The sequence below is a fragment of the Oryx dammah genome, unplaced genomic scaffold, assembly GCF_014754425.2.
Source record: "Oryx dammah isolate SB20612 unplaced genomic scaffold, SCBI_Odam_1.1 HiC_scaffold_16, whole genome shotgun sequence".
In the NCBI taxonomy this organism is placed as follows: domain Eukaryota; kingdom Metazoa; phylum Chordata; class Mammalia; order Artiodactyla; family Bovidae; genus Oryx; species Oryx dammah.
The window spans coordinates 13,549,796-13,574,615 of record NW_024070200.1 but is presented as its reverse complement, the minus strand read 5'-3'; the positions used below and the strand labels follow the sequence as shown (position 1 = coordinate 13,574,615).

General features: G+C 50.6%; 1 protein-coding gene across 2 annotated transcripts in view; it reads right to left on the bottom strand.

Moving 5' to 3' along the window:
• Positions 1-1,836: 1,836 nt before the first annotated feature.
• CCDC88C (coiled-coil domain containing 88C) overlaps positions 1,837-24,820 on the bottom strand; it is a 145,781-nt gene continuing 122,797 nt past the window's right edge. The window contains exons 24-30 of one of the 2 annotated variants that reach the window (XM_040256634.1): positions 22,390-22,479; positions 20,564-20,802; positions 15,029-15,217; positions 11,198-11,266; positions 8,977-9,045; positions 7,736-8,025; positions 1,837-3,941 (exon numbers count right to left, since the gene is read on the bottom strand). In XM_040256634.1, coding sequence (XP_040112568.1) covers positions 2,934-3,941; positions 7,736-8,025; positions 8,977-9,045; positions 11,198-11,266; positions 15,029-15,217; positions 20,564-20,802; positions 22,390-22,479 — 1,954 coding nt within the window. In that variant the 3' untranslated portion in view covers positions 1,837-2,933. The remainder of the gene's footprint in view (positions 3,942-7,735; positions 8,026-8,976; positions 9,046-11,197; positions 11,267-15,028; positions 15,218-20,563; positions 20,803-22,389; positions 22,480-24,820) is intronic. The other variant, XM_040256635.1, reaches the window with a different exon arrangement.

The following is a 24,820-nucleotide window of genomic DNA, read 5'->3' as shown; positions in this document are numbered from 1 at the left end:
CAGCAACAGGGCCCAGGGTACCATCCAGAGAACCATCCCCTGGGGCTGGCTGTGTATGAGTGAGGTGTGGAGCCAACTGATGGAGTGATGGATAGGGTGTGGGGCGGAGAGGGGGTCATCAAAGGCTGTCTGGAGGAACGAGATGGGGGGAGGACAGGGAATTGTGTGTTGAGCACTTGAGTTGTCAGTGTCTTGGGACTTCCCAGCTGAGAACAGATCTGGAGGTTTCCAGCGAGAGGTTGGGGCTGGAGATAAGTTTGGAGCCTCTGCGAACAGATTGGAATGAAAGTCGTGGATGTGTATGAACTTGTCTGGGGCCAAAGGAGGGAGTGAGAAGAGGGCTGGGTGTGCCTTGAGGTGAGCCCAAGGGCCAACCAAACCACAAAGGGCTGGGTGTGGCAGGTGTGGAGGCCACCTGGGGTGGATGTCCTGAGGTGCTCTGAGGGCTGAGCTGTCTGAGGCTGGCAGACTAGTTGGCAGGCTCCCACCAACACCCAGGGTCAGGGGTGTGTGTGTGTGTGATCTAGGATGAGAATATCTGGCTAAGACGAGGACACCAGAGTGTACGTGCACTCTCGGGTCCAGGATGTGATCCATGACACATGGGATAAGAGACGAGGGGTCAGGCCCACATCACAGAGGGCTGTGCTCGTGTGACAGCTTGGTATTGCTGGAGGAGCTGGGGAGAGAAGTTGAGGAAGTCTGGTGTCCAGGCGGGGGCTCTGAGGGGCAGTCAGCACTTGGAGTGGGGCAGGGGGTCAGCTCTGCAGAGGTTCAAGGGGGAAGAGGTCTGGAAGGCAGAGCCTAGGACTTGGCACACAGGAAGCTTCTGATGAGCCTCTGTGGAAGGAATAAGTGAATGAATGATGGGCTGGCCAGTCAGCGCTGAAGAGCCACACCACAGGTGTCAAAACCTGCACAGGCCCCACGGCATGAAGCCTGCAAGGTGGCCGCTTTTCATATGCTAGAGGGAGCTCCGCTGAGTGTTCAGACGCACAGATCACAGAGGCTGGGGGAAGAATGGGCAGAGAGATAAGAGGAGACCCTTTGCCTAATTTTATTTTTTGGCTACACCAAGAGGCATGTGGGTTCTCAGTTCACTGAACAGGGATCGAACCTGCGGCCCCTGCATTGGACGCTAGGAGTCTTAACTACCGGACCGCTGGGGAAGTCCTGAGAGGAGGTCCTCTTAAAGAAGTCTGGTGAAAAATGAAAGGAGACACCGAGGCAGCAGCTGGACAGAAAAATCTCCTGGAAGAAAGATTTTGATGTATGGATATTTATACGCCTTCCTTCCTTCTGACTTCCGCCAACCCTCTCCCCTGCCCCTACCCCCTCACATCCATCCATCTGATTTAAGCACCTGATCTGAGGCCTCCAAAGGTCTAAATTGAAGGTCTGATACTTTCTCCTTAGGTAGCTTTGGGAACATTCAAAGGACCCTTGTAAACTGAGCTCCTGCCAGACACAAATCCCATATCGAAATAGGATTCAATTTACGCGAAGTAAAAATAAAATTCAAGTCTGGAAAAAAAAAGGCTGCCATAAAGAGAAAAACCTTGCTCTCTACATTCTCTGACCTAGTGGCCAAAGGAGCTATGGATTCCAGTGGCCAGGGCTAAGGCAGGAACCCTGAGCTCCCAGCGCCTGGCCAATGACGCCATGATGAATGGTGAGGGAAACTAGGACTCAGGATTTTATTACAACCTGTCCTGTGTTCCAGAATGAATGCCTTTTTAATACACAACCCGAAGCACTCTGAAAAGCGATCTTAACTTCCCATTTTTTTCTCAGTATATCGAATCTAAAGGGAAAAAAAAAAATCACCACGTTTAGTACATCCCAGAAAAAGCACCTTTACTAAACAACAGGAAACAAAACGTGCCAGGAATCTGACCAAAGAGATGAAGCAGCAGGTGAGATTCCCGATAGGAAAGAATGACTCCCAACGGAACATAAATAGATTCCCCTCAAAGTACATACATTTCACATGAGAGTGTACATACATAGGTAATATATTAAAGGAAATTTGGTTTCTACCATGAGAAGTTTACTCAGAAATAATAAATCAACATCTCACCTGAGATGGGGAGGTCGGGGCACTGCAGCCACGGTATACATCGAGGTGCACGTCACTGCTGCACAGGCCGCCCCTCTTTACACTATATATACACTTGCTGGGTGGGGGACTGGGGCGGGGGTTTCTCCCTGCCCCTCCCGCCAGGACCAGCAGATCCAGTGTTTGTAGAAAAGTGAGCCAGGGAAGGCAGGTGGCTATAATGGCCCAGGACCCCACCCTGCAGAGCCCAGGAGCTGGCTCCAGCAGGGAAGGCAAACGCCCGAAGCCACCCCCACCTGCCTGGAGAGCCGCGTCGGCTCTGGGGTGAAGGGAAGCGCTCAGGACCCCAACGGCGTGATAGCAAGCCTGCCTCTGGGGTCCACCCACGGCCTCCAGATTTTTGTAGTTTGGCCAGCGGGGGCTTCTCCTGGGATCAAACGGCTTTGGGGATAGAGTTTCCAGACCCACCAGGGCTCAGCCCTGGGAATGTGTGTACATGTGTGTGCACACGCCCACATACACACGTGCTTCAGTGGAGGTCAGCAAGTTGCAAACAAAAGTGTTCTACAGGGACGCGCTCAAATAGTGTCTGCTTCAGGAGCTGCCTTGTCACTGCGTTCTGAGTGTCCCCACGCCAAAGTGGATTTGTTCAAAAGATACTGGTTGCTGGAGGCTACAGATACAGAAGACAGGTTGCATAACAGCAGGGCGCAACCCTCTCAGGGCTTGGCACAGCATTTTTAGCAACAGAACAGAAGACACACACGGGAACCCTCTCTTCCTTCTCAAACCCTTTCCTGGCACCACAGGCAGACAGGGAAAAGGTCATGGTGATCAGCAGGTGCGATCCAGGAGCTGCGGGCCAGGAGCCAGGTCACACGCAGCCGTACTCGTACCACACCGTCTGCTGGTCGCCACCCGGCTCGGGGGACGCTGGCGTGCTCTTGGAGCTGCTCCCACGCCCGAAGTCCTCTTGGGTCCGACTGCCCTGGGACGCCAGGTCCGGAGACCTGCCTGGGACCTTTGCAGGGAGGCCCTCACTGTGGCCCTGCCCCGGGGCCCCGTCCCCTTCTGAGGGGCTGAGCCCCCCTCGGACGGGGGGGATGGTGGCCAACTCCCCCGGGTGCAGGGGGCCTTGGGGCTTAGTCCTGGCGGCCGGGGCTGCAGCGAGTGAGAAGTGCTGGAGCTGCGAACTGCTGCTGCCGCCACTGCCGCCGCCTCCAGTGGCAATGGCTGGGGATGTTGCAGACTGCTGCAGCGGGGCCGGCCTCTCCTCCTTTGGGGGAGCCAGTGAGAAGCGCCTCAGGTCCAGCGGCCGGCTTCGGGGGCTGGGGCCCTGACAGGAGCCGCCAGCCTTTCCCGCGAGCGGTGTCCGCTCACGGGCCAGGCCATGGGAGCCAGGGGTGGTGGAGCTCTGCAGGTTGTGGCTGCCTGGGTCTCTGCCCCCCGAGGCTTCAGGACCCCCCAGCTCCTGTTTGCAGGCTTCCGGCCCGCTGGCCCGGAGGAGGTCAGCGGAGGCCAGGCTGAAGGCCCGGTTTAGGGATGCACTCCGGCTGGCAGGCGTGTGGGAAGCAGGGGGCATCGTGGCCTGCCGGGCTCTGCCCAGGGACAGGCTCTGGGGTGGCTGGGCCTGCCTCTGGGGGACACTGGGCATGGCCTCAGCCTCAGCGGCTCTGAAGTTCGGCTTTACATACTGCCCAGGCTTCAGCGGCTTTCCCTCGGAGGTGCAGACAGGCATCTTGATGGTTGGGGCCACAAAGCTGGTGGGCATCTTGGCCCCTTCTTTCCTGGGCGGTGGGCCTGGCTGGCCTCCAGTGGACGGGAGATCACTGGCCTTTCTGAAGTAATCACTCAGCAGGTCATCTCGGCAACTGGGAGCATCCTACAGGGAAGAGAAGAAGAACTGAATGAGTCCGGGGGCGGCGGGTGAGGGTGTGTGACTTGGAGGTCCCTCCTCCCACCCAGGATGTCCCCTGGGCTGCCCACACGGCCGGGACTGAAGTTTATTGCTTGGCCTGTTGAAGGCCTAACGTCCCCACTGCACACACTGACCTGGTCAGGTGGGGGTCAATGCGAAATGAGGATCATTAGGGAGCCGACCCAGGTACCACTCAGTTGCCCCCTAACTTCACAAGCAAGAAAGCTGATTCAGAGAGGAAATGACTTCCCACAAAGCTCATCCGTTTTATGAAAGGATCAGGACAACCGTTTCGACCTGGGTCTCCTTTTCCACCAGGTGGCAGAAAGCTGACGGGCAGGACTGGACCTTCTTTGTCAGCCCACCAGGCTCAGACATGCTGCAAGCGCCTTCCAGTGGGCCACAGAGAGGAAGACAAGGCCAGCTCCGCAGAAGCCAGAACCAATCACACACAGCATCCTCACTGCCTCTCAGATCTTTCTCCTGATTTTAGGAAGGGGAGAGGCAGGCACAAGGGGCAGAGGGAACCAGAAAGGCCCAGGAGAAGGCAGAGGCGGCCCAGCCCTCCAGACTTTCCCCTGTGCAGCCACCACCTGGCTGGGCTTCCCCTGGCCAAGAACCAGTGTCTTCTGTCACCATCCTGGGGGCAGGCGGAGCCCGCGGAGCCAACAAGCTCGGTGGGCCTGTTCAGGTCAACTTCAGCCTTCTGCCAGCACCTCCAGCCTGGAGGAGCCCAGCTAGAGGTTTCTCCTGAGGCTGGGGATGGAGCAGGGGAAAGGTCAGGGCTGAGAGCTCCTGCAATCAGACCCCAGCCGGCTGGGACCTGTCACGGGGGGAGTCAGCCTGCAGGACGGGTGAGCAGCTCAGGAACCACCTGCCAACAACTCCTGGCCCCTGAAAACATTTGGATGCTCAACTCGACAGAGGCACACTCTGCTGTTTCATGTCAGCTTGAAGCCTGACTCTTGGGTGTGTGCGTGCAGTAAGAACCTGGGTCATCAATATGGACAAGAACCATTTATCAAGTACTTCCCACATGTCAGGCACCGTGCTAGGAACCAGGGGTGTAATCCAAAAAACTTAAATTTGAAAGCAACCTTGTGCAAGAGTTGTTTAAGGTTGTATTAAAACATCACTTAATATGTAAGAAAGGACTTCCCAGGTGGTTCAGTGAGTGGTAAAGAATCCACCTGCCAATGCGGGAGACGTAGGTTTGATCCTTCAGTCGGGAAGATGCCCTGGAGTAGGAAATCGCAATCCACTCCAGCATTCTTGCGTGGGAAACCCCATGGACAGAGGAGCCTGGCAGGCTACAGTCTATGGGGAGGCAAAGAGTTGGACATGACTTTGCGACTAAACAACAACAAATATGTAAGAAAACTGAGGTCACAAAGATTAAGCATCTGAAGAAGGGCAGACTGAGGATTATAACCTACGGCTGTTTGACTCTGGAGCTGTCTGCTGTACTCCTGGCCCCTTTCTGCAGGCTTCTGATTAGCCTCTTTATCCCCACTTTCAGGAGGCCACCCAGGGAGCCCATTGTGTGACTCTGCTCTCCCAGCATCACCAGTACTCGGGGAGTGGAGGCGTGGGTGGCTTCTCTAGGCCTGATCGGGGGAGGATGGAAGTGTCAGGTGGGGCTCGTGGGGTGAGCACCTGGGCCCATGGAGGGGGAAGGAGGTGGCTCTCAGAGGCTGAGCATCAGCTTCCAACAGAAACTGTTGCAGTGAGACAGCTTTGGGCTCATTTAGGCTGAAAAGGGACATGTGCTGATAGTGGCCTGAGCGACAGTGTCTGTTAGGTCTAAGCTGAGTGAGGAGGGGCCGTGCCCCTTGTGAGCAAGGGGACCTGACCCCTGAGATCTGTCCAGGGATAGGAAACCCACTGGGACAGGCACACGATCAGAAATGGATTGAGGAGAAGAGCCATCCAATTGCAGGCACCCTCGATTTCTGGACTTTTCTCGTTTGCTCCGCCAGGTCCGTGGTCCTCAGCCTGTGATGCCTGGACCCCCAGTGACAGTGAGAGCACCATCTGGGAACTCGGCAGAGATGCAAAAATCTCAGAATCCCTGGGGTCCAGCCTGTGTCCTGCCAGGTGAGTCTGATGAACGCTAGAGTTTAAGAGCCACTGCATCAGACCATAAACTTCCGGAGGGCAAGGTTTTCATCCTTCTCAGCTTGGTTTCCCTAGATTCTAGCCCACAGTAAGTGTCTGATGGACAAATAAATGAAGAGAGGGGAGGGGCCATGTTTTATAATTCTTTGGCACCAACCACAAGACCAAGCATCTAGCAAGTATGCTATAAAAACTGGCCCATTTGCTTTGTTTTTTGAGAGCAGGCAACATACATATTGCCTAAGACACAGTAGCTGCTCAATAAATATCTCCAAGACAAATATTTTGCGTTCTCTGTGTCGATGTGACGCATTAATGTGGGTCACAGAGTTTACCATGTGGCTACACAAAGTTCAACTGTATTTATTTAAGGGAAATGACATGCCATCACTGAAGCACTGAACCTTAAAAGATCTCAATTATGGAAAAGACCCTGATGCTGGGAAACATTGAAGGCAAGAGGAGAAGGGGGCGACAGAGGATGAGATGGTTGGATGGCATCACTGACTCAATGGACATGAATTTGAGCAAACTCCGGGAGATAGCAAAGGACAGGGAAGCCTGGTGTGCTGCAGTCCATGGGTTGCAAAGAGTTAGACATGACTTAGTGACTAAACAACAAGACAGTATATAAACCATCTGTTCAATAACCCAATCGCTCATGGGACTGAATTTAGACAGCATATATTAAAAAAAAATGGCAACCCACTCCAGTATTCTTGCTGGGAAAATCCCATGGACAGAGGAGCCTGGCGGGCTACAGTCCATAGGGTTGCAAAGAATCAGACACAACTGATTACGCACATATACACATGTGAAAAAAACAGATGTGCAGCTTCAGAAAAGCTAAATGGAGACACTGGAAAGGTGACATGGGAGGGAACCCTAATCATGGGGGTGTCTGGGGTTAGATCTGCAGAACAGAGGTTAGCAAACTAGAGCTGTGGGCCAGGTCCAGTGTGCGGCCCCTTTTTGTATGGCCTGTGAGCTAAGAATAGTTTTTATACTTTTAAAATGATTGGAAAAAACTTTTTCTTAAAGAACAATCTTTTGGGACACGAGACAACTGCATGAAATTCAAATGTCTATGTCCATAAGTCAAGCTTTATTGGAACACAGCCATGCCGACTCATTGACAGATGGTCTAGAGCTGCTTCCCTACTAAAATGGCAGTGTCGAGAGGCTGCAACAGAGACCGTCCTGCTAGGGAAGCCTCAAATATTTACTCTCTGGCTCTTTATAGAAGAAACTGATCTCTGCTGGTGAGGGCTCAGGGGAAGTGGGCATGCAGAGCTCTGCCTCAAAACCTGGTGAGATGCCAAGCCCAGAATGGGTGCTGGGCACATCTCTCAAGAAGCTCACAGCAGTGGGCACATACATCCCTGCCCTCCATGCCGGCACCAGGCTCTGCCCACTCTCTCCACAGATGGAGCAAACAGCCTCCGAGGTCTGGGGCTGGCTGCCAGCACCGGGACCTGCAGGCTCGTGGGCTTCCTCCCCATCTAAGGAGCCCCACACCTAGGCTGCCCCCAGCTCCATCCCTGTATCTCTGCTGCCAGTTTCTGCCTGCTATCCCAATCCAGGGAGTGTGTGAGGGATGATGGACCTGCTGTGTCCCTTTGAGACCCAGGGCTACTCACGGGGGATGGGGAGTCCCGGTTGCTCTCCTCCAGGAACTCCTCCAGGGTGACCATCTCGCTGCTCGGGGAGGTGGAGCAGGGCCGCACCCCACTGTGGGGCTGAGCCGTGCTCCTCTTCTGGACACCCTCCTGGGGGAGAGGCCCGTTCCGTGGTGGGGGGTACTCATGGCGGCCGAGGGCGGGGCGCCCCGGGGTGCTGGCATCCCGTGGCAGAGTGGCCGTGTCCCTGCTGGGGATCAGGTCTTCGCTGCTGAAGCTCTCGGACCTGCCGTGGAGCTGGTCAGAGGAACCTGGAGTTATGACACAGAGCACACATCAGACCTCCTCTGCCTCTAGTGGGCCCTGCCGCTCACCTAGAAAAGGACCCTGCCCAAGAATCCAGGGCACACTTCTCCCAGGCTTAGCACTACTAACAGTATGTGCTAAGCATCCCATGCTCTGGGATGCTTAGAATTTGGAACAAAATAGTTTGAGATAAACGTGGAAAGTTTCTGCTAAAGTTCCTACTGTTAGTAGTGCTAAGGTCCCTGGTGGCTCAGCTGGTAAAGAATCCGCCTGCCATGCGGGAGACCTGGGTTCGATCCCTGGGTTGGGAAGATCCCTTGGAGAAGGGAACGGCTACCCACTCCAGCATTCTGGCCAGGAGAATTCCATGGACTTTATGGTCCATGGGGTCGCAAAGAGCTGGACACGACTGAGCGACTTTCACCACACTCATTAGCTCTCATCCATTCATATATTTAAAAGCTTTACTGAGCACGTGCTGTATGTCAGATGGGTACGTGGACATGAAGAAGTGAAAAAAATCTGTGTAAGAGTTTATGGTCCCAGGACAGCACACACAGTCTTTTCAGACGTACAGGAAACATTCATTAAGACAGACTATATTTTGCACTATAAAATCAACTTTAAAGAAACCTGGGACTCAAAGCCACTCTGTTCTCTGACCACAGTGGAGCGGAATTAGTGTCATGATCCCCCTTCTCAAGATGAAGTAACTCGGATTCAGAGGGTGGCTGACTCGCCTAGGTGCCCAGACTGTCAGTGGGGGTGAAGGGATTTGAACTACAATCCATTTTCGCTCTCAGCCTGCACTTGAAACCACGTGATGTGGCCTTGGAATGCAATTAATGTCAAATGCATGCAAGATCTTGGGGAACTGAATTTTAAAAATTACAAATATAATATAAACACAAAGACCCACAGACACTGCAAAGTGCCCAGAAGGAGGGCCGGCTCACCTTTCAGGTTAAGAGGTGAGCTGTCATTGGACGCGTTTCTACTGCTCTCCAAGCTCCCCGGCCGGGATGCTGAAAGGAAATGCCAACATTCAATCTAAAGGCCCGTGACCAGGTCTAGCCTGGACCAAACCATCTAATCTGAGAAAAATTATGGAACAAAGTCACTCTGCAGAAGCGGAGCTGAGCATGCCCCGGAAGGATGGGTTTCGGGACATCCTGTGTTCTCCCATGAGGATGGCTAACTTCCCCGAATGCCAGGTATGGGCGTCCAGAAATGACAGTGTGAAGATTTTTGTTTTTTAAAGTTAGGTCTGGGGCTGTGGCTTCCAACAGTTTTGTTAATGAAGAAACTCTCAAGCAGAACTGAAAAAGCAGATGAAAAAAGGGCTGCTCCAGGTGAGCCAAGGGTTGGGTGCAGGTCCTCACCCCTATTCCTGCACAGATCTTCCTGAACACGTGTGAAATCTCCTGCCTAGATGACAGTGCAGCTCGGTAAGGGCGGGAGCCAGGAAATGGTGGTGTGTGTTCACGTGCATACATGTGTGCAACCTCAGTTCCCTGATCCCGGGAGGAGGAGCTGGGGCCCTCAGCAGGACAGGGAGCACTCGCTTTTCCCAGCCATCTGCTGTCCTTCAGCCCATCTGTCTCAAATTCACATCTGCCCCGGAGTGACCGTTATGGTGACGAGTGCTGGAGGGAACCAGGGCTTGGGGCTGCCGTCTGCACCGAGCGTGTCTGTGGTGGCTCTTGGATCAGAGACTGAGTGCCAGGACCAGGGACGGTGCCCCTATGCCCTGCCAAGGGCAGGCTGTGCCTTCAAATCCTGTAGGCCACCCCTCTGGGTCTCCTCCGCTGGTTGCACTGGGCACCATCGCTCTTATCAGCCTGCCCTGTATCATTGTTTGTCCTGCTGGACGGCGAACCCCCAGGGGACAGGCCCTGTGTTTCTGTCATCTCGGCATCCTCCCAGCACACAGCTAGTGCTGAGCACACTGAAGACGGAAGACACGCTGCTTATAAGCCACCTCCCCCCACCGCCTGCAAGTTTGCTCTTGTTCTTCTGGGTCTTTAGGGCACCTAGTTCCCAAGTGCTGATGTGTTCGCTGCAAATAGCATGCATCTGGAAAACACTTACTAGCAAACCGGGTTTGGGGACAAGCCAAAAAATACACGTTTTTTTCGTGCATGGTATAAAAGCAAAATAAGTCCTCTTGTTGAGAAGGGAATTTTTGAAATTTAAAAATGCACATCCCTCTTTAGAAAGAAAATTAAGTTTCATTAAAGAAAATTGTGATACAAATCAATGGGACCCAAAAGCACTTTTACCTAAGTGTTGCATCAAAAACCCCTTTCCCTTCTTTTTCCTGATAAGAGAAGCTCAAGGAATCAAATACTTAGGAAGAAAACCCTTCTGGTCAGCTGACAAGCATAAATCAGGCTACTCCAGTTTACCCAACATTGCAGGAGATCCTTGCTATTGTGTTGCCCACCACTCGGTGCAAAGACCTAAGGGCTCCTTGTGTCAACCTGTGTCACCACAGAGCCTATAAACTGGGAACGTCTGTATCTGTATCATAAAATTTTTAAGAGATGCTAGCTAGTTCCCACACACTGTTGATCAGAAGTAAACTGAAATAAATGTAAACTTTGAGTTTTTTTTTTTAAAGCATTATCTTCCAACCTTCCTATGACTTCTGTTTTGCAAAATTAAAAAAAAAAAAACAAATCCACTTTTAATTTTTTCAGAAAGTTAGTATAATTTTGGTTTCCCTTCCACAGAAATTTACAATATGCCTAACTCAAATGGCAAGTACTTTCAACAGTTTCTAAGACTAAATGTAACTTGGAGCCATTCTGCAAGTGAGGGTAGCAAGAGATCCTCCTGAACTCAGTGCTCCTTGTGTGGGTCACTGGAACATCCTGGAAAACATGAGGGGTGCTTTAAGGCAGGGGAAATTAAAGTCTCCAGAAGTGGGATGCTTCCTAAGTAGTGAGTTCCTAGTCATTGGAGGTATGTAAGCAGGAGTCAGACGCTCAGGCCCCTGGGGAGGGGAAGGAAGGAGCTTGGACGAACTGTGGACCCATCCCCACTTCATTCAACAACTCCATTTTCATCTCTGTGTATTGGACTTCTGTGCAGGACTTAGCTTGAGGGAGAGGCACTATTGATGGAACAAGACTGAGAATCCAGGTGGAAGGGCGTGTCGCACTGACCACTCACCGTACTGCCTGGGGTGAAGGAACTCGAGCTCCAAGGACGGCTCGCAGAGACTGTCGTCAGAATTATAGCCTGTGGTGAAAACAGGACCATGAGTCAGGGGTTCTGGAACATCCATGGGGAAACTCAGGCCCTCTGCCAGACGGCCAGCTCTGAACCTCACCTGGCACCTGGGTTGTGGCAGCCCTTGGCTCTCGGGGTGAGGGAGGGGGGCGTGGACCTGGCCTCTTCTGCGCCTCCTGCTGGTATAAGCCTCATACTCCTGACTCCTATTTAACTTTAAATCCCCTTTCCGCCTGTGCAGTGACTGGGGCTTGAAGGCTAAAGCAGTGATCTGGCCTAAGGATAACACAGCAAAAGGAGCTGAATATTTAGGGCCCTGGGGACCACTTCCCAACCTCCAAGGCCAGGCCATGCCGGCAGTTCTGGTCTGGGGGCATAGGAGGAGGGCAAAGGAAAGACTGCAGCCCCTGCCAGGACAGGCCGACTCCCTGGAGATAGCCTTGCCCTGGCAGCTCCAGAAACAGCCCTGGAAGCACAGGCCAGCCATCCACGGCCCTCTCCGAGAGGGACTCAAATGCCCTGTGCCTCGGACTTGCGAGTTTCTTTCTGACAGTAGACCCTGGGTCCCTCCAAAGTGGCAAAAGGGTTTCCAACCCACTCCTGACTCCAATTATAAAAATTCTGGTAGTGAGAGACACTCAAAGTTAGGTATGATCTTCACACTACTATAAATAACTGTAGATAACTAATAAGGACCTACTGTATAGCACAGGGAACTCTACTTAATACTCTGTAATGGTCGATTTGGGAAAAGAATCTAAAAAAGAATGAATATATGTATAACTGATTCATTCTGATGTACCGCAGAAACTGACAAACACAACATTGTAAATCAACTATGCTCCAGTAATTGAAGTTAGATATGCTCTAATGGCTTCCTCTGCAGGTTCTGTCTCCCAGGAGATGACAGCAGGACTCCTTTCTTTAATTCATTGAAGGTAGGAGAACCCTACTTTTTGTGTTCTCCCTTAATGCCCAATGGGCTTCCCTGGTGGCTCAGTGGTAAAGACAGCGCCTGCCAATGCAGGAGACACAGGTTCGATCCCTGAATCGGGAAGATCCCCTGGAGAAGGAAATTGGCAATCCACACCAGTAAACTCGCCTGCGAAATCCTGTGGACTGAGGAGCCTGGCGGGCTACAGTCCATGGGGTCATGAAGAGTCGGACATCACTTAGCGACTAAACAACCTAATGCCCAACTAAAAGTAGCAGCTTAATTAAAACTTGCTGCCTTGATTACAATAGTAAAATATGGCTAGTGACATGTAGGCTCATTAAACCTAGCTAATTATCAGAATTTTCTGAAGAACCTTTAAAAATAAGGAATCGTATTTAGGAGAAGTATATTTGTATTTGCTTTTTGACCCAGCAATCCTAATTCTAGGAATCAACTCTGGGGACTGGTTGGCTGAATATCACCATATCAACATTTTAATTATTGTGTGCTTATACAAAGAATGAGAAAGATCTCCATGATATATGTCTAAGTGAAAAAAAAATTCCAAGATGCAATATTTTTATTTATTTTTTTGCAAAAAGAAACACAAAGTATAAATAAGGAACTAAAAAAAAGGTTATCTCTAAGGTGATTTTGGAATGTAATGGAGGGGAAAGGGAGAGACGTGAGGCTTAGAAATCTAAGCATGCCTTTTAGGTAATTTAGGTTTAAATTATGTAAATATTTTATGTAGTAAAAAACAGAATTTAAAAAAGAAAAAACTCTACAATTGAAGACAGAAACAAACCTTAGTGTATATGAACCCACTAACATAATCCATAAAAGAAAAATTCCAGTGAATTTTGAATATAAAACTCTGTGCATCCTTAATGAGATTTAATCTAAGCACTAGAAGAATTACAAAGGAAATAAACATCACTTGGTGATTTTGTTAGTAGCAGTATCAGAATTAAAAGTTTTAACCATTACTGCATATTTTCAGGAAATATAAGTAAATGTTTTAAGAGAGAAGACGTCTGTGTAAGAAAAGGACACACACATGAAATCGAAGTGAAAACAAACCCCTGTAAGACTAAAAAAACTGGAAAAAAGAATTTCTTTACTCAAAGAGTGCAGAAGCAATGACAACTCTGTCATGCCCAGATCTTGATTATTAAATTCTACTCTAAAAAGGAACTAGATTTACTTAAAGAAATCCTGGTCCCGGGGGTGGGGGAGGGCAGTTTCCACTTTGATGATGGCTATACGGCCATCCGCAGTGACTGCCCAGAATGTGACAGCCAGGCTGCCAAGGAATTGCTGAGGGTAGTCCGAGGCCACCATTGGTGACAGGCCCTTGTGCTCGCTCTGCAGGCCAGTGAGATTCCAGGATGATTCCAGGCTTGGGCTCAGATGGGATGCAGGCTGAGATAGCCTGTGGGTCAGCCCAGAGGGCTGGACCTTGAACCACAGAGACCCCCCAAAACCCTGAGGGGAGATGGTGTTCCCAGCTCTTCCCCAGGACCAGGCAGGGCCTCTGCACCCCAGAGCTCCAGAAACCAGGGGGGACTGATGGCTGTGGAAAACCGACACCCTTGCCACGCAGGCTCAGGGCATGGCTCTCCCAGACAGCTCACCGCACAGCTCCACTGACGCCCAACAGTAAGTGACTGCCAGCAGTGGGGAGAGGCTGCCCACCTCTCCTGTGTCCACCCCACTCACCTTCTCCCCTGGGGGGCTTCCTACTTATAAGCAACCGGGACAAGGGCAGGGACCCTGTCTGTCTTTGCTTGTCAAACCAAGGTTGTGTAAGCCCCTGGTTTTAAGAGCAGAGTGGGTGCTATTACTGTGAAAAATAACCACTTATTGTTTTCCAACTTCTAACACCTCAGAGGCAATTACTTCCAGTCCTTTTAGCTGTTTCTTTGGATATCTCCTATTTTTAAATTATCAGCCGAAGGTCTTTTTTGGTTTTAAGCTTTACCTGTTCCTCTCTATCTGGGTATCTTAAATTTCCCAGTACTTTCCCCCCTCTTAACACCCTATTCTTGTTTCATGGGTGCAACAGCTTTGCTCATCTCTGACTATGTTAATGACGGGCACTGTAAAGCTTCCATCTCCGTGCTTATGTCTGTTTACTCCCGTGATGTCTCACTGTTGCCTCTCACTCTGGTTTCGGTCTCTGCTATTAGAGGCTCTAGAGGTGTCGCTGGGCTTCACCCGGCAAGAACTGATGGAGACATTCAGCTAGGATCTTCTTAAGTTGATCAGATAACTGGGACAATATTTTAATCTCATGTCTAAAGGTGTGAACACGCATAGCTACTGGCAACCTGGGAGACCTTCAGTTTGTAAATCCTTCCCTACAACCCCCTTGTTTTTTACTTGGGAAACTTGCCTTCCACTCTGTCAACCCACCTCTGGTTCAGAAACCCTCTTGTGTATCCTCCACAGAGAAGGAACCTCCAGACTTCTACTAAGGTGGGCTGGAGAGGATGCCTCCTTTTAGCCCAGATGCTGGCTTACCTCCCTTCTAGATCTACTTGGTGCCACCAAGTTCTGCATGGTGGTGGTGGGAGTGGGTCCCGGGGCTTCCCCTCCAGTGGCTTGGGATCAGGCTTCTTATCTGTCCAGAGTCACCCACCCAGCTGGCAGGCGGGGCTGAAGTCTGAACCCGTGTCTGGATGATGCCAGAGCCTGCCCACAACTTAACCACCCTGCTCACTACCTCTCAGCCTGGGACCCTTTCTCCCACTGAGAGCCTGGGGTCTTTAGGAAGGACCCTGAACCCCAGATGCTCAGCCCTCTTGTTTCTGGAGAGGCCCATGACTCACCTTTGGTGCGGCCTGGGTGCCGGGAGAGGGAGCTGGAGCTGGAAGGGGTTGTAGTGATGGCTGAGGTCGAACAGGGCCGGGGGCCCAGCTCCAGGGTCCAGGGCTTCATGGCTGGGTCAGCAGAGGCGTCCTTGTGGTCTAGGCTGCCTCGGTGCGGGGACCCTCGCTTTGGCTTTAGGTCCCCAGGGCCTGGGGCAGAAAAGGACATTGAGAGACGGGGCAGCAGAATCCTGGGCTCAGGCTGGGCGACCACACGGAGGCCTAGAAGCAAGGGCAGCAGGGCACACAGACCACAGGGACGAAAAGCTGAGTTGCCCCCTACCCACGCTCCACCTCCAAGCATCTGGGCTGAGCCCGAGCATGTGGGCTGAGCATCTGGGCTGTGGTTTAAACAGGAGGGCCCTGGCTACAGGCCTGTATCAGAGACCCCAGCTCCACTGATGGGCCATACTGCAAGCCCTGGAATTTTGGCTGGGAGACAATAAAGGAAAAACTCAGGAGGACAAAGAAAATGTTGGTAGAAGTCCAACATATTAATTACAGGGCACGCCTGCCACCTAGCACTGTGTATCATGCAAATCCCTGATGCAAAAAGATCCTGGCAGAAGAAAATCCAAAAAAGAGGGGATATGTGTATATGTACAGCTGATTCACTTTGCTGTACGGTAGAAACTAATACATTGTAAAGCAACTATTCTCCAGTAAAAATTGAATCTAAAATTAAAATAAAAAAGATTCTGGTAGATGTCTGCTCAGGATCACTGCGACCTGAGGCTCTGAAGGTCCAGGATGTGCATCTTGCCAACTGGCTTCACTTATAAACTCAGGAAAAAGTTTCTTGTCACCTTAACAATAATTTAAGAGATCTTTGATGTTTGCATGGTGAGACTACCAGAAGGATTTTTATCTTCTGTCTTATGCTTTTCTGCAATCTCGAAGTTTTCTACCATGAAGATTTACTCTTGTCAAAGTTAAGTAAAATCCTATTTAAAAATATTTTTATAAAATCCAACCCTCCACCTATCTCGTAGTAAGAAAGGGGATGGGCTCTCCAAATACGAGACAGAAATGAACGCAGCTGGAGTTCCTGTGAGCATTAGGACCATGCTATCTCCCATGGCATCTCACTCCAGGCAGCCCAAGGCTGCAGACCCAGAGCCTTGCCCACTGTTGGGCTCTCTGGCCCCTCCCCTCCCCTCTTCCATGGACCTGACCCTGCCGGCCCCTCGGCCACTCCAAGTCTGGATTCATGGTGAAGTTTTAATCGCCTACATCTTATCATGACTTGAAATCAAGGTAGAATTTGGATTCTGAAAGATAACCTTGATGAGAAGCAAGATTCAAGTCTGGTGGGATGCATGGGGCAGACATCCAACAGGTGAAGTTAAGAGGAGGAGTGGGTGGCAGGGAGGTGGAGATGACCAAACAGTTAGCACAAACAGCAGAGAAACAGCACCGTTCCAGCAGCAAGCTCAGAGGACGGGGGGCTGGGACCACAGCAGTCCAGGGTTCCCAAGGCGGCGAGCGAGAGAGGAAGTCGGTACCACATCAGCCAGCTTCAGCATTTCAATACGTGTGGACTTATTTTTTTATATAATTACCTTGTTTTTAATGGTACTGGCTCTCCATTTACAGTACAGGTAATAATCTATCCTTTGAGGATAAATTTAAGTGGAAATGGTGGGTCAGTTCAAGGGGAAATATGTCAGTGACCACACAGGTGATGGACAGAGGTGGCAAAAATCATGAAGATGGATCAAGAATGATTGAAGACAGAAAGAAACTGCAGTAGCTAAAGGCCTGTCTCGACCAGCCTTTCTGCCGCTCTGGGCGTGACTGGCCTGCTGATGATGCTCTTTCTGCCCACTGCTGGTTTAACTTCAGCACCCGAGATGTTCAGAGAACGACAGCACAGTCATAAAGCTTCATTCTGGGCTGGCCTCTGGCTGGGCATCATCGATGCAATTATTCAAAACGCTTGAACGGAGCACAGTAAATCCTTCAAAAGATACAACACCTCTAGAAAGGACCCTATTTGGCAAAAGCCATCAATTCGGGGCTCTGACAAAGAAAGAGGAGAAAAGGGCAGCGGTTTTAAATTTAGCTGCTTCAAGATAAGCCTTAAGGAAAAAAAAAAAAGAAGTCACTTGACAGAGGCTTTATATTTTAGGAAGCATAGCGACAACTGACCAGCTCTGCTTTATTCTCGAGCGTTGACAAAAGCCTGCAGGCGCGAGGGGTGGGCAGCACACGGCCACTGACTTACTCAGCACGGACATCCTGGCCCCAGGACCTGGGCACGGATGTCCCGAGGCACCCCTACAACTGTGCTGTGCTGGAGAAACGGTCCAGAGGGTGGCAACTCATCTTCTCTTTTGAAATCAGAATCCACGCTGGCTACTTTAAAGTCTGGCCTGGAATTGGGGTTGGGAGGAGGGGTCCGCTAGGGGTCATCTGGCCTTTTAAGTACTGTTTTTTTTTTTTTTCCGTTTGTTTGAATTTCAGAAATGAAGGAGGATACACGATGAAGACACATGGTAAAGGAAAAGGATTAGAAGTCTCCGATTTCTGAAAAGGGGAGAGACTCGTTAGGAGAGGATGGGATGTCAGAGGAAGACCAGAACCGCAGGCGTTTAGAGAGAGCCGGGTGGGCCGTTGGAGACTTGTCTTTGTCCTTGCTTTTGCTTCTCAAAAAGGGACTCTTTTTGCGCTGAGTTGCTAAATCGTTATCCCCAGGATAACCCGAGAGAGGAAGGAAAAAAGAAAAAAAAAACACAACAAATAAATGAAATGAATAATAACACGTAACTCTAAATTAGTTCAATGTACTTTGGAAATCAGAATCCAGTGCAGGAAAGATGGAAACAAAAACCATGACAAGACTGGAATCAGGACTCAGTGAATCATTTATGCTCTGCCTCAATTTAATTAATTTAGCGGCATCTTAGTGCCAACACTTGACTCAGCACGTGAAGAGAATTACATATTGCTCAAGGAGCCAAGGGCTTAGATGATTTTCAATTTCAATGTGTTAAATTATTAAATAAGAATGTTCATTAATTTAGGACCCAGCTTCTCTTACTCATCCATTTTAATGACCAACTCCTTGACAATTTGGCTCACGTGTTACTCTCATTCCTGTTCAAAGACCTTGGAAACAACACTTTTCTGGCCTGCTGTAATGAAACAGTTTACCTGACTATTATTCACCAATAATTCTTATACATCTGAAATAACCTTTTTTGGCAGGATGAGTTAAAAAAATAATGGAAATACCTCTTTTTCGTACTCCAAAGCCCTCAACACTAAGAACTACTATACCCTTTCTCCAGTACTCTTGCCTAGAAAATCCCGTGGATGGAGGAGCCTGGTGTCCAAGGGGTCGCAAAGAGTTGGACATGACTGAGCGACTTCACTTTTTTCACTTTTTTTCTTCTAATACATGACTTTTAAATTATTTCTAATTTTTATCAGAAATAAAAATTATTGGAGCAGACAATTGGTCTAACTTTTTGAACAGGTCATACAGAAACATAACCAATACATCCAATTTCTGACTTAGAATTAAATTTGGAACCAAAACCTCCATTGTTTCTTCCTCCATAGCGCCACCTGGTGGTCAATATTCACACCATAGGTAAGGGACTGATGTGATACTGGGGCCCTTAGCTCTGCTGGGGGCATGCCTAACATCTCTGTAAGGCAACATGTTTGATCAGCTTTCACTGCAGGCAGTGCACTTGGTGGCGAAGAGCTCAGATTCCAGGGTTAATAGGCCTGTGTTCAAATCTAAGCTCTGTCACTTATTACAGCAGCAAGTATCTCACCTTGTTAAGCCTCGCTTTCTCAGCTCTGAAAAGGGGATGATTAATCATGCCTACCTCACAGGGCAGTTAGGACTAAATGAGGCAGATAAAGTAAATTAAAAAGGTGCTGACTGCCCCCAAAAAGGCATTCAGTGAATGGCTGCTGTTATTAATAATTATCGCTGACTTGCTCATTCATGGATTGGTACAAGCAATTTTTTCCCATGAACGTTTTCCTGACTCAATCGGGCTGATTATGGTTAACTGAGGACTTCCCTGGTGGCTCAGTGGTAAAGAATCTGCCTGCAATGCAGGAGATGTGGGTTCAATCCCTGGGTGGGGAAGATTCCCCTGGAGGAGAAAATGGCAACCTGCTCCGGTATAGTTCATTAAGCCAACTTTAATACAAGTTGAGGTGATGAATATCAAAACAATTAAATAGCCAACATGAACACTAGAGGCCAGAGAACCTGCCTAGATGAAAACAAACGTTAAGTTTCATCATCACTGACCCGAACAAGAGCCTTTTACATAATCTGACCTCCTGCAAAGAATGGGAGTGCAAACGTTAGTCCCCAAACAATGTGTGAAAGCACTTGCTCCTGTGCACTTGAAAGTGACAAAACAGTACCTGAAGTGGTGAGCGTGGCCTCCTGAAAGGCCTGTGCATGTCCCACTCAGCAGAGGGTGGCTTGTCACTGGCTGTTAGTGCTATAGTGTCAACCCCTACCCCTGAGAACGTGGGTGTCTCAGGCACAGGCCTGATCTTCAGAAAGTCCTGGTGTCTTTCATAAAAATTTACTCAGGCTGTAGGTTCGGTATAAATAATCCGAGCAATGATATTTGAAAGTAAATTTGGAAACTGAACAATGTTTGAAGTAACTGCCGTGTTTAATCAGTTCTAAGATGTACATCTTCCACCCCCAAATCTTAACATCACTGAAATCAGGATGCAGCTCCCACAGTATCTTAAGAGTCACCACTGGGGCGGGGCAGGGGTGTCCAGACGCAACGGTGACAAAATTGTTGCTGCCTCAACCAATACATTTTGTTTATATTTTCCTTTTATGTGTGTACACAAAAATCTATCTAATTAAGTCCTTTAGAAGAGCTTGTCAACCAGAACATGGTAAAAGTTCTCAGTGGTAAAGTTCTGCATCATTGGATTGCCAGTGGTAGGTAAAGTAATTGTGTAGTTTATAATTGATAGCCTCTTAGATTTGATGACATGAAGCACATTCAACGAGAAGTCCATTTCAGAACCTCTGGCAAACTCACGACAGTCTTCATGGAAAGATTAAGCCAAGCGCCCTGGCTGGTAGGACCGAAGGCCAGGTCAGGCTGAGAAGAAAGCCCGCCTGCCTTTCTAAGTTAAGAAAAGACTGAAACCACACACGGACTTGCTGAGATCCCGTATGTGCCTATTTATGAAATGTGCCTGGGATGTCCCTACAGAGACAACTTACTCTAAATCTCTACCCTGCACAAGGAAACCCCCAAGCCTATGCTACTGAGCTTGCTTCTGGTGCCTGTAGGACCACTTTTGGCTTGAGTGCCTCTCATCATCTATGGGATTAGTGACGACATGGGTTTATACTTTCCTGGCTATTAACACACCCCTTTCAGGCTCTTACACGCACATGTGCACATCTACAAGCCACCTCCTTCTACCCCGTCCAATGAGAGGGTCCCTTAGGCCCACCTCCGCCAGCCAGGTCAGCACGCCTACCTTTTCCCAGGGGCCCGTTTTGGGCGTCACGTTCTTCTGGGCAGCTTGAGCTCGATGGGGTGGACTCGGGGTTCTCGGGCTGAGATCTGAGCGGCTGAGAAGCAGATGGCAAGGTCGGGTCTGGGGACTCCAGCTGCCGGGGAGGGCTGTCTGTGGTTGACTTCAAGCGTTCTCTGGAACCCTCTTTCTTTGGTTTGATGAGTTTGACTAAGGCTTTGGCTCCAATCCAGTGGTTTTTCCTAATGAGAAGTAGATTTTTAGGACACAGTCGACTCTCACCGCCTGCTCCAGCAGATCACAGGGTACAGTGTCCTAACATGGGCTGGTGTCCCCATCACCAGCCTGGGAAGGTGGCCAGTAACGGGTTTAGAATAATGGCACTGTATTTGGGGCTCAGAAGACAGAATGGAATTCTCAATCAGGTACAGCTCAGGGATGGCGGAACCACGTATGGGTGCAGAAATCCACACTACTCTCTTGCAAAGACAGAACTTCAAGTGCGTCCGTTAACCACCCCCCCCTTTTTTTTTTCCAATGTGGACCATTTTAAAAGTCTTTATTTGACTTTGTTGCAATATTGCTTCTGTGGTTTATGTTCTGGATTTTTGGCCAGGAGGTATGTAGGATCTTAGCTTCCCAACCAGGGACTGAACCCACAACCCCAGTATTGGAAGGCACTGGACCATAAGGGAAGTCGTCTAGTCGCTAAGTCGTGTCCAACTCTTTATAGCCCCATGGACTGCCCTGCCAGGCTCCTCTGTCCATGGGATTTCCCAGGTAAGAATACTGGAGTGGGTTGCCATTTCCTTCTCCAGGGGATCTTCTTGACCAGGGATCAAATCCCCATCTCCTGCATAGGCAGGCAGATTCTTTACCACTGAGCCACCTTGGAGAAGGAAATGGCAACCCACTCCAGTGTTCTTGCCTGGAGAATCCCAGGAACGAGGGAGCCTGGTGGGCTGCCGTCTATGGGGTCACATAGAGTCAGACACGACTGAAGTGACTTAGCAGCAGCAGCAGCTCATTAACTCTTGTTTACCTCTGTGAAATAAAAGAAGTGCTCTGCTAATCTGATCTATCAGGTGGCCATTTTTCTGCCAAAATGCCATTTTCAGCTTCACATTCCTCCTCATTCCCTGCTAAGGTTCACAGGGAGTGTTAACAATAAGCTGGCATTCCCTGACCACTCCCGGCACCCAGGAGTCTGGGCGTGGTGGCAGAGGGCAGTGAAGAGCGGGCCATGTGAATGAAAAACAGGGAATATAATGAGTAAGTGATAAAAGTTGTAGCTAACAGGAAACAGAGAAGGCTTCTGCTGTATCGAAAAGAGAACCACGTCCAGATTCTCCTCCTGCGCTGAACAGCACTGAACTGTGTTTATACAACTCACTCCACTTCTGCATCTGGGCCTCAGTGTCTCCATCTGCCACAGGGAACGCTGAGACTGAGGTTCTGAACCTCTGTGCTTCTGTGACTTTAAAAGAGAGGCCGTTAGGGATGCACAGTGATTCTGACGTCAAGGCTGGGCTGGGCCAGGACTATCTGTAGGGCCCAACTCCTGGAGCCCAGGCCCCGAGAAGTGGTGCTTGATGGACGAGGCCAGTAGCCTCAGGGGACGGAGCCAGCCCTACAACCCAGCACAGGGCTGAAAGAAATTCTAAACTCTTCCCTCTGTGGGACGGAGGTGCACAGAGGTGGCCTGCCAGCATGGAAGACACCGGCCCTACGACCGGGCTGCTCCTGGACAGCTACCATTTCCGCCCTGAGCGTGAACAAGGAATGTCGGCTGTTCTGTGTTTCAGCCCCTGAAGCTTAAGGCAACTCACTTCTTTGGAGCAGGATCATAGAATTTGTACTGATCCATGATTTTTTCTTCCAGCTTTTCCTTGTGTCTCCGTAACGCATTTAATTTGTCTCTGTGGAGAGAGGGGACAGACCATCAAGTCAGGTTTAAGTCAGACAAATGAAGTCACTCTGCTCGGCCTGGGACCTGGCCCAGCACACGTCACGTGGGCCACCCTGGGCACTGAGTCAGGAATATGTGAATGGAAACATGGGATACAGGCCCAGGAAGTCCTAATGCCTTGAGGCGGCCTGCGAGCACCCAGGATCCAGCTGTGAGTGACCTCAAGGAAGCAAACCCCTGACCGTCTGAAAACCCAGCTCAGAAGCAAGGACTTTCCAGCCTGGTCATTCAGGACATGGGACACCCCAGGGTCACACTCAGGGCCAGCTCTTGGGCGTGCATATCAACCAGACCTCGGTGGTGGGGTGAGGTGTGCCCTCAGATGCTAGGTGGGCATCAGGGTGGAAAAAGTCATCTTAGCAAAAGCAGACCTCTGACTCGGACCCATTCCAACGCTGGGTTTCTGATTACACTTTTGTGGAAACAAACTTGAAAGCTTCCAGGGGCCAGAAGGAAAAGATGAGGAGCACAGTGAGCCTGGAAAGACCAGGGAGGGCAGGGTGGCCTGAAGCATGGTGAGCCACCTGGGATGGCTGCCATGCAGGAATGAAGGCTGGAGAAGGCAATGGCAGCCCACTCCAGTGCTCTTGCCTGGAGAACCCCAGGGACGGCGGAGCCTGGTGGGCCGCCGTCTATAGGGTCGCACAGAGTCGGACACGACTGAAGCGACTTAGCAGCAAGAAAGCAGCAGCAGGAATGAATGCAGACCTGGGTCGGGGGATGGGGGGGATCTTCTCATTTCCCAGAGAAGCCAGAAACTCAAGATCATGAAGCAAAATCTCCCAGCTTGTACATGCTGAAAACCAGTTCCTATTTCCAAAAATGCAGAAAAGACCAGAAAGACACCTCCTGAGCCTCAGGCTGCCAGAGAGCACCTCTGCTTCCTGGGAGAGACGCTGGCCTTCCTGATTCGCAGGGCGTGCTTTTATCTCAGGGAGCCCCGCGGGCGGACTCCATACAGCACTGTCCACAGGGCCACCGACTCCTGTCCCCTCCAGCCTCTCACTTCCTGGGTGGTGTCTTCATAGCTCAGACCCTCGATTTTCTCACTGGAAAATGAGGCTTCTGGGCCAGAGGCAACGGCTCAGGATTCTTTCTGTCAAAGCGCTGCCAAGCTTCCACCCAAACCAGGGACTTTTCCAAGCGTTCCCCACGAAGGGAGCTCCTCATGAAGAGAGGCAGCTTCGGGAACCACTGGCTCCTGACCACCAACCCCCAACCCCTCGCTGTTTGAGTCAGCCCCCTTGACTCGATGCCTGTGATCTGTCTCTCTGTCCTCACGGCCCTGCCGCGTGGCCTTAAGCCTGGAGGGCTTCCGTGGCTGGGTTCGCCCCCCACAGATGCATGCAAAGTCAGAGAGCAGGCCCAGGCCCCTCCCGGCTCCCCGGAACAGCGCTCTGCTCTGCTCGAAGCAGCCTCTGGGAAGCCTGCCAACCCCTGGCCCTCCGCAGACGCTCTCTAATGCAGAACTGTCATCCAACCATCCCCCTGGGGTCCAGGCGCCTCCTCTTCTAGTTAGCACCTGCCCGGCGTCTGCAGCGATTATCATCCACTGGATTACAGAGGGCCAACTTCAGGCAACGGTTGTTTCTACTCCCAAAATTATGGTGTGGTTTTTGATGCAAAGCATTTTCCGGTAGGTGGTGAGCCACCTCTGAACGTGGAGATGAAACCGGGAGGATAACAAACAAGCCTCAGGACACTTGAGAGCTGGGACGAGACCACGCCCCTCTACAACCGTCTCCTACCTTCCCCAAGTCAGCCAGGCGCTCCTGCCCACAGCAAGGATGGTCCAACCGCCACAGCAGAGCGGTGGAAACCCCCTGAATCCATGGACCCATCCTGTGTTATTTCACGCCTGTACCACATCTCAGTACCAAGCCTCTTGAGCTCATCTCTGGCAGCTTCCTAGGTCTGGCTGGTCTGGCTGTAACACTTCCTGGTGTATCCCGACTTGTGAGCCAGGCATCGGCGCCTCCTCTGCGGGGGCTCCTCCAGGTTCCCTGCACCCAGGCCCCTGCCATGCTCCACCTCCCCACCCCGCCATCTGCCCTGCTGGTCCCCGTCCTGCATCAGCAGCGTTAACCCCATCTCTTCCTTCTCCGTCTCCCTGAAGCTCCTCTACCTCTGGTATGGACACAGCTCTAGTCATAGCCCATCAGTCCCACCAGTTCCCGTTCACCAGATTGCTGTGCACCTCACAGGGCCCATGTAAAGCCGAGAGAAAGAAATACCGTGGCACACTGGTCACCCACCCTCCAGACGCTCTTCGAACACAGACATGAGAGACA